Source organism: Numida meleagris, chromosome 4 (assembly GCF_002078875.1).
Source record: "Numida meleagris isolate 19003 breed g44 Domestic line chromosome 4, NumMel1.0, whole genome shotgun sequence".
In the NCBI taxonomy this organism is placed as follows: Eukaryota; Metazoa; Chordata; class Aves; order Galliformes; family Numididae; genus Numida; species Numida meleagris.
In genome coordinates, this window is record NC_034412.1 from 16,410,932 (window position 1) to 16,421,003 (window position 10,072).

Sequence of the window (10,072 nt, forward strand, 5' to 3'; positions counted from 1 at the left end):
AGTGTGTCAGTTAGAAAAACCCTAAATGGAGTAACTACTAGGTATGATAAGCAGCTACTCCAGTGGAAAGGACAGTTGTTAAAACTTACTGCGCAATGCAAGTGTCATTACAAAGCCTGGAAACAAATAATTAAAAAAAACCAACAACCTCTGAAGGTTCTGAAGATTGGGGTTCTACAAAGAATGCTGCTCTGTTTCATTCCTGGAGGAGTACCCATCCACAGCGCTGGGCAAATCAAAGCCTGGGAAAGCAACAGTCCCAGATCATTTTGGCCCAAGGTAGGACACCCCTGTTCTGCAGAGCTCCTCTGACTGGTGGTGGGTGCAGCTCATCGGTGCACAAAAATATTCTCCGGTTAAAGACAAACGGCACATTTGCAAGCAGCGCCAAACAAGGGTCCCTCTGCGTTCAGCCCACTCTTCTCCCAAGGTCCTTCCAAGCAGGTGCATAACTGCAGCAGTACCTTCCAGCAGCGGCAGGCGTGCAAGCAGAAGTGGAATGGTGGGAGCACCACGGGGCCGCACATCAGGCTGGGCCGCACATCAGGACGGCAGCATGGGGCAGCCCACACCTCTCTGCAACCCCCCAGGCCTGCATGGGGCGGCTCGGCCCGCAGAACAGAGCTCTGAGCCGCCCGCACCTCCCTCTCGTTTCCTGCCTTTTTTATGTGTGCAGAGTATCCTGATAAACGAGAGGGAAGGGTGCAGCCATTCCATCCGCATTCCCCTTTATGCTAAGAAAGATAAATTGAGGCTGATTCAGAGGACAGATTTAAAGAACGCACTATGTTATCTAGACAAGTGCAATCTTCCCAGGGAGCCGTTGGAGTGGGCTGTCTTGAGATCATGCCTTTATTTGTTTGCCAAAATAAATGGACAACGCACAGAACTCGATCCATACAGGAGGTACCTTTTCCAGCCCAGTATTCCTTCTGATTTCACTTAGCTGAAACTGTCTTATTCTATTATTTATTGATGGGCCCATTTAACGGCACATAGAAAATTAAAAATAATAAAAAGCTAATTAAAAGCTTCAGCACTTTCCTTTTAGTCTTCAAAAATCTACAGAACTGAAATACATTTATATCCAAAGCCCATTACAATTTTAAGGGTTTTTTTTTTTCTCTGTAATAATCCATGGATACTTCCAATGGATTTTAATGTAGACAAAACCAAAGCGATTTTATTGAACTGTAAAAGTATTTAATAAAAAATCAGAATCAGTCAATCTTCTTTTTAAGACTGAGTAATAGAATTCAATAGCAGGGATAAAAAACCTAATAAATCCTACAGGAAGAGCTCAGAGAGCGGAGACAAATGTTATAATTTCCTTTTGAGTTCAGTAGGACTTTTCCGTATGGGAAAGCTTAAAATGTAAATGACCAAGGGCATAAAATACAGATGCCACAGCTTCCTACACCCCTCTATACTATATTAAAAAATCTAAAAAATTATAATTTTTGTCACCATCCGATTACAAATCACAGCTTTCATAGACTCTCAACCTGCTTTCCGAGCTTCTGGGATCCCAGTTCCCGAATTTAGTAATGAAGGCAGATTACGTTAATCTAAGACGACGCCATGAAATCCTTCAAGTAGCGGCAGAGAGAGGCTCCGCATTTGCCTGCTTTGTTTGAGAGGGGAAGCCCACTGGAGCCTTGCCACGATAATAAAGTGCTCCCTGCATGCCAGTTCACACGTGGGGCTAAATCTGAAGTGACGTTTCTCTATGAAAGGAGCAGTATTCACTCGTGTGCTCAGCATTTTGATGTCCTCCAAAACCTGGCAAACATGATTATAGAGATCCAGCAGACATGCCACAGCTCTATTTAGTCCTCATGGTTCAACGCAATGCTATGCAAAAAATAAAATAAAAAATAGCAGGCTGCCTTGGGATGGCATTCTGGGAATAGCATTTCATGCATGTGGATGGCCTCGACACACTTTTTGCATCTCCTCATGCAAGGACAGAATATCCGCACCACGCAGGGCTGCACTGCCCATCCCTGCCAGGTCAGCTCAGCATCCTGCCCTTCAAACCAAGCAGGGGCAGAAACTTTGGGACTCGGGGACTGGCTGTGTTTATTTGTGCTGCCCTGTATGGCATTTTAATTAGTAACTGTGCGGATTTAAAGCCTTTGAATGGACACACAGGGGCAGTTGTGCAGCCCAGCTTTTGTATTTCCACTCTCTCAAAAAAATCCCGCTTGAGGACATCAGCGGGGGGTTAATGGAAGCTTTGATAAAGTTCTCCGGAGCCTTTTCTTGTTGCTCAACTACAGACTGGACTCTGCTGTCTTTCTGGCTGTCTTCCCATTAATTTAGTCAGCTGCAAAAACACCTAGAAGACTTAGAAGCCCAGCTGAACGTTTGGTAGCCGCAAATACTCTTGGGCCAAGTCTCCTTCCACGTCAAATTATTTCCTTGCAAATTGCTTAAGGGATGCGCTCAGACTGGATGCAAGGTTAGAGCGAGCAGCGGCACTGCGCTGCCGCTGGAAGGAAACGAGCAGTTAAACGCTCCGGAGCAAACGAGAGCTCCAGGACCACACCTTGAACCCTGTTGGTTTAGCAACTATTCATCTGTACCTCGTTAAGTGAGGGTTGAATCTGATCAGATTTGATGCCTCTTGAAAGTAAATTTCTATAATCATAAATATGGTCAATGCTAACCAGTCCCGAAACGAAGCACCTTTTTCCTAAGGCAGATATGTAGCAACCCCCACTTTCCACAGCAAACATGAGATCCTTTCAACAATGTGACCGAACCTTTATTTAAATGCTGCAATTACTTCTTGGCGCTACCTGACACACAACTTGTCTGAGCTGCTCACTGAACCCTGAAGCTGGTTATTTACTGAGGATCTTTACAAAGCGCTTTTTTTTCTTTCCTTCCGACCAAGACTTGTATCCCCCACCTTGAATACAAATTCATGGAAATGGGTGGTGCAGACGGCTTTGCCAGCAAGCAGGCAATTGTTATTTTAATTATTATTTCTTTGTGGAAAGCTGCAGTTACCTTAAAATAATAATTTAATCCCTCCTAACAATAGTTTTCCCGGTTTTGTTTTGAAGATGGCAGCACGTATACCTACAACTGCACATTTATTACAGACCATCAGTTAAAGCCTGTGCAAGAACAGAGCTGTTAATACGAAACTCCCACTTGCATCTGTCAGCTTGGAGAAGCTCCTTACGCAGACACATTATCTCACACACATAATTAAACATGCAGGGGAAGAAATCTGAAACGGCCAGCTCTCAATATCCCCGGGACACTGAGGAATCTCACGCGAAACACTGAAATTTGCCAATCCAAAAGCATTCCTGACTGTTTGCTTCCACACAGTTCCCAAATTTCTTGTGCTGGGATCACTTATCTCCGTGGATCTCCCATCACGTTTCTATTTGAAAGGCCTGTGGTTTCCCAGAAGACATTATTTGGTTTGCTTCAGAAATCCTTGTGGTAACTCCTTCCAATGCAAATCTCCACAGCGGGAGCCAAATTCCTCGGAGAAGCCAGGCGAGGATGGACGAGGCAGGTGGAACCCCACAGCAGCTGACAACTTGTCCTAGCCCTTCTGCTTGAAAAACGAGGGGAGGGGTTGCTAATTATGTCTAGCAGATAAGTGCAAAGCCTTAGAAACCACACTGGTTTAGATTCAAAATGAGAAAGTTGCATACAATTAGCCTGGAATTCTGCAAGATGCTGCAACGAATCACTCAGAGTGTCACGCTCACATATCACCCCTGCTTACCAGTTTTGAATCTCTTTCCCTACTGAGTTCACGCCTGACACAGCTCCGTTTGAGGAACAAGGAGACTGCTGATCCATCACCCTTAGTACAAACACCTTTAAAGCAACATAAAAACACCCCTTCGCAACTCCCCTTTTCCATTAGATGGACATTTTGCATAAATAAACCCGCAGCAGCCAGAAGTACGAAGCACATCCCGTGCTCTGGACATCTGGCCCACACCCAGCAGTTTGTCCAGAGATTATTTTCAAATCAGGCTTTTGGAGAACGGGGTGTGGGGGCAGGGCACTGCGAGCACTTGCACACGCCCAGGTACCAGCACGAGCTTCCTCGCAGTCGGTGCCTGCAGACAGGCCCCTGGGACAGGCTCTTTGTATCCTCTGGCTGCAGGGAGCCCGTAACTGGAAATGGTGAGAAGCAGGAGCTGGACAGCCCACCCGCCCACAGCCTCGGCAGGCCCTGGGAAGGACGATGTCCATCTTCAGAGCATCTGTTAATTTTATTGGCTAGAAGTAGTTTAAGGGTATTCGTGCTGTCACATAAAGAAAATTCTGCAATTGAAATCTAATTAACAATCTCTTTTGATGTTTCACTATAGAGCGATTCTTTATAGATAGTTATAAATATCCAGGAAAGGAGCATATTAAAAAGAAAATACTGAAAGCCTAGGTTTACTGGCTTTGGCATGTTTTGCTTTTGATCTGCCTGAGCAACTGTTACTTCATCGATATATGCAGTGCGCACTGACCAAGGGCAAAGCATGGCCATGAATTTTTACTGACTGCAGATTCAGTTCTGCACGGACTAAGCCACACTGGCAGAATGTAAGACCCTATATGCGTTTTCTGTGCTGTTCGGCACAACACGTGAGGAATGCTAATCAACATTTGAAAGGAAATGTGGGCTTTCAAAGGAGACCCAGTAAAATACAAAATGGGAATATATTCCCCTATGAACAAGTCCAGTAGAACCTGCGAGTCATCGGAAAGCAAGCAGCTCCCATTTCTTCCACCGAAACCGACCTAAAGGCCAAATAAACCGGAGGAGCAGTTGACATTTTCCTTCCCTACGCTGAACATCACTATTTTGGGTTCACTGCGGTTTGGTCATCCCAGGAGAGCCCTCCACCCACGCGGGCACTCCCAGCAGCGCTCCCGGTGGCACCGTGACCCACTTCTGCTCCTGCCTGGGAACGGGGCTGGGCTCCGGGTGGCACTGAGGGACCCAGGAGCACCTCAGAGGTGGGGAAGGACAGCAGCACGCCGGCCACTCCACTCTACTGTGAGATGGAGGGGTGACAGGCAACAGACAGCTAGATAAGCACGTGTGAGCGTTGGAGACAAAGGAGGCAGGAGGGAGGTGAGCACAGAAGGGGAAAAATGGGACAGGGAGCCTGAGACATTCATGAGATCAGTTCTTGATCCTTATCACAGGAGACATGAAAATAGCTGGTCTGATGTAGTGGGAGAAGGAGTAAGTTTATTTACTTAGTCTGCTTTTTTCATCCTAATTGGCATATCCTTCTCCACCTAGCTGAGATGGTCCACTTAAGGATGCACTGAGCCCAAGGTACCTAACAAGGTAACAAATCACCAGACAGTCTGTTTATTCAGAAATATCAAGCATTTAACTCCTGAGAGCAAAGGAGCAAGAATGAAGCCCATCCCTCACCAAATCTGGACCCAAATCCTGAGCCCTCGGCCACGCACGCAGCCGAACAGGACAGCCCACATGGCTGCCGGGCACCTGGGCACTCAGCTGTTCAGTAACACACAAAGTGCTCAGCGCCCCTTCGGAAAAACAAAAGCTTCCTGCTTGCTGTGAACAAGGTCTCTCTATTGAGAGATTTACTTTTAATTTTGAACAGCTTCAGGGCATTATCCGTAGTGAAAAGGAAAAAAAAAAAAAAAAAAAAGCCTGGAGATTTCTGAGCTGTTCACTCAGCTGCCTGGTAGGGCTCCTCACTGCAATCAGCCTCTGAGCAGCACCGTATGGAAGTGCCGGGCTGCATCTCCTCCACGCGTCGTTTCACATTTGTTAAGGGTGGACAAAATGCTGACTTCATTTGAGCAAAAACAGCCAGGCACTAAAGCCACCGCTGCTGGGAGGGACCCTCGGTACCAGCATTTCCCAGTACTCACTGGAGTAAGGTACTGGCTGCCAGTACCAGCAGCTCAGAGCTCCAGCCTTTGCTTTTTTCATTTCTTTTTCATGTAATGCAGGAAAAGAGTGGCAGCTCCAATCTCAAAAACCTCAAAAATATTATTATACCTAACATGTTTAATAGCAAGCAGAATTCACCATTAAAAAATTCTTAAAACGTCATCTATCTCCTAGAGATAGAAATGTTTACTAGGTTCTAAGCCCAAAATTTAAATTCTTTTTTTTTTTTTTTTTAAAAAAAGCCATAAAACCCAGAATCTTTTCAAAGGAAGCAGGAAAAATATTTTTTCAAATGCTTTTTGATCCCCCTTTGAATGGCAAAAGCTTATTTTCATTTAAACATTTTTCTCCAGTACTGGAAACTGAAAAGAGTTTCTAAACAAAGGTGGAAAGTAAACAGCCTCATTTCATTATCTCCAGGAGTAAAATGGCAAAAGCAAACAAAAAAACACCTGTGCCTTTCAACTGCACCTTTTGTGTCACTGCAACACATTTCTTCAGTTTTGTGCTGAATACACCGGTAACTGATTTCTCATTGTTTTCCCTGTGCCTCCAAATGCACGCCTTCCTTAGGGGCTGGCACCAATGGGAGCAAACGAGCAAAGAATGGGATTTCTGATTCTAACGTTAAAAATAATGTTCTAAAATTTCACTATATTTTTTGCAGATGATATGGTTGCATATCTGGGAGGTCATTTTGCGACTGGTGAAGCATCTCCAAGTCTCTTGCGTACCCATCATCTCTACTGAATTTAAGATGTGCCTCTTGCAAACAATGACAGCAAATTCCCCAGGATATGACCCCAAAGCACTGCTCACATCACTAAAGAACCGTGCTAACTCAGGTTTTTTTTTCTATTAAATGTTGGAAAGCACGTACATAGCAAAAACAACAGAGCACTTTACAGATTTTCCGTGTTGGTAGCTTTGTTTTGATCAGCAAAACAGGGAAGGAGTTTTGTGAAAGGACGAGTTTGACTCTCATCTTTCTGAAAACAAGAAATTCCTGCAGTGAAACCAAGGTTGCTTTACATCAGTATGAGAAAGGTGTAAAATCAAAAATGTGCCTATGACAGTGCTCTATCATGACATGATTTCTTTATAATGAAATATAGGGAAAGAAAATGAGTGGCACCGGAATTTTACTGCACCCCAGACGCACATTTACCACGATTAAACAGATCAGTACTTGGAAAACCCAAGGGCCCAACTTTACAAATCTTTTCTCAGGCAAGTAGTTTCACTAAAATCAATGGGATTATTTGCATACATAAGTACTATTTATCTTAGCTGAGATCTATAGGTTTAGGCCACAGATTTCTATTTAGATCTTCTATGCAGCAGAATACACAAAGTTGTGCAAAGAACAGGAGAAAATGAGCACCTTGGAGTTAATTTTCACATGTACCAGTAGTTCTCTCCAGCCCTCTGAAGCATTTGATAGACTGGGCCTGTTTTATAATTGGAAATGTTGGCAAAAATACAAATTTCCTGATGTGAAAAACTGCTACTCATGGATAATAAACAAAATCAATTCTTATTTGCATATTCAATCAGATCCCGGTTTGCATATTAAAGCATAAGATGGTGGAATTTTCACACGGTAGATGGATGCCACTCATTTATGCATATATGCATCCACTAATCCTTACACATGCCGGAATCAGTCAGAAATACTCTTCGCTAGGCATTCACAGCACAAAAACACTGTCCCTGATGCCATTCTCAACCCTTTCTTCTCGTACAGCATATGACAGCGCTCTCCCAAAGCTTTCTCCTACGACTCTGTCTTTTCACCAGTCAAACAACAGCTTCGATTTTTGAGTTATAATTTAAAAGGGATACTGTACCATTGTACTGTCAACCACACATGTAAAGAACAAAATAAACGGACCAGATTTTCAAAGGAGCTTCAAGTGGGACTTGACGATTTTGCTCGCAACTGTGACTGCAAAATTAAACACACCTCTCACTGCTAATACAGAATTGCACCGGACTACAGCTAGGATTTGCAAGTTTTGATTATGCATACCTACTTTTCATGTGCCTCTACTAGGAAACAGAATTCACAATATACATCGCCCAGTATTCTCAGAATATACCATATTCATATTGTCTCTTACTCCATAAATTCTACAGATAACTGATAGCCCCGTAAGCTATGCTCCAAGGTGCTGAATGCCTGCAACGTTTGTGGGACTTGAAGGCAACTGGTGCTGCGAGCAATTAGATAACAGGTTTGACAGTCTTGTAGCCAGTCTCACAGTCTGTACATTTAATTTGCATAAAGAAGAGTGTCACTTTCAAATGTATATAATTCTGTTCATTAAATTAAAAACTGAACTGGGATCCTGTGCTTGAAACCCTAGCTACCTGCAAGCAAGAAATATTCTCAAGTAATTAAAGGAAAAAATCATGTAAATGATCATCAAAGCTAAGCCCTGTTCTGCTGCAACCTTTGTCAGGTCAAGCACCAGGAACAGAAAAAACTGGAAGCGCTTAGGGTATCTGAAATAATCAGGTATAAACAGAAAGAGCATTTCACTCTTCCACATGAGTGTAATGCAAAAATCAGCCAGCACGAAGATGAAAGCTCGTATAGGATTTCTCAAGCAATGCCAGGTCTGATCAATTGAAATGTTGTTAGCAGCAGGTTAAGGAGGTATTTATTTAATAATGGGGCAGAATCTAATTGACTTTGCAGGGAGAAGAAAGCTAACATGCTGGCAAGTGAGCACCTACTCACTCTTTCTGAATCTCACCCAGCCCTTCTGGGGGGAGGCAGCAGTGCAGCGCTGTGCTCCCCAGGCTGTGCTGTGCCCTCCACAAACACCACGGGCACATCCGTGCCCATGTGCTGGGTCTGCCGAGGAGGGGCTGAGCTGCTGAGCAGCCCTGGCTCTGTCCCCTCCGCATCCTCCACGGCAGCTGTGCTGTTCTGCTTCCACAGAATGCCTCCCAGTGTCCTTGCAGCGTGCTGCAGCGCAGTTCTGCAACCAGCTACACCAGTCAAACCCTCCACAGCTCGTCTAGCTCTAAAGAATTTAAACGATCCATATAAATAACCCAGAAAATAAGGGTTTGACCCAGTTTTGCATCTTCGGGTACCCCGGGTTCATTTTCTCATGCAAAATTTAATGGAAACCACAGCTTTCCTAAAACCAGGCAAAAAAAACAGGAATCAAAAGTGTATTTAGGTTCCTACCTGCTTGGTTAGTTGTCACAGTGACTGACACTGCTTGGTCCTGGCTGGGGTTGTGCTTGGACACTCCATTCACTGCCCAGACCTCAAAGGTGTAGTTGGTGTGTGCCAGGAGGTCAGTGATGGAAACCTTAGTGGTTTTCAGCCCGTTCTGCTGAGGGCTGAAATGCACACCGCTGCCACAGGAGCGGCAGCGGCTGGGCTCCCCTGCACCGCAGCGCTTGCACACCACGTTGTAGGAGATGTCCTCCCGTCCTCCCTTGTTCTGTGGGGCGCTCCACTCCAAGTTCACCGACGTCTCGTTGACGTTGGAAATCAGGTTCTGGGGTGCAGACGGAGGGCCTAGTAAGGAAAAGTCCATGTTTTTAGTAACTGCAAAGATATAATACTATCTTCAGACTTAGGGCCCCGTGTGGGCAATCCCAATGAAGTCAGTGACAGTAGAGACCATGCAGAACTTTACTTTTCTGTTTTCTTACTGAACATGGAAAATGAACTAGTTGGACAACTTTTAATCTCTTCATCTGATGAAGTGACAGTATTTTCCAGCTCTCAATTAACCTGAAAGCCCAGTACTACAACCAAACAAGAGCTGTATTTTTCACTTGTACTACTTATACTTGTTTTGAAATCTTAACCATGTATTTGGTATATTTTACACTCATTTTACATGATCTCCTGAGCAAACCATCAAATGCACAAACCACTGCTTTGAGATTTTCAGAGTCTCCCATTACACACAGGCAGACACCCAGTGAAATTGTGGATCACCGAGTATTTTTTTTTTTAAGGAACAGAACTGCAATATTTTCCACACAAATTGATGTCAGATGGCATTCAGCAAATACTGAAGCCCACAGCATCAGTGCCCTTGTACCACAGGGCAGGAGACAAAAACCCATGTCATGTAGGCACGTTGCCGGTTGGCTCCAGCATGGGGATGGGGGCCG

The 10,072-nt window shown here is 44.5% G+C and overlaps 1 protein-coding gene across 3 annotated transcripts in view; it reads right to left on the minus strand.

Moving 5' to 3' along the window:
• Nucleotides 1-10,072, minus strand: part of EPHA4 (EPH receptor A4) — a 251,216-nt gene that overhangs the window by 34,626 nt on the left and 206,518 nt on the right. For all 3 annotated transcript variants that reach the window (XM_021394145.1, XM_021394146.1, XM_021394147.1), the window contains one exon: nucleotides 9,126-9,464. In XM_021394145.1, the coding sequence (XP_021249820.1) occupies nucleotides 9,126-9,464 (339 nt within the window). The remainder of the gene's footprint in view (nucleotides 1-9,125; nucleotides 9,465-10,072) is intronic.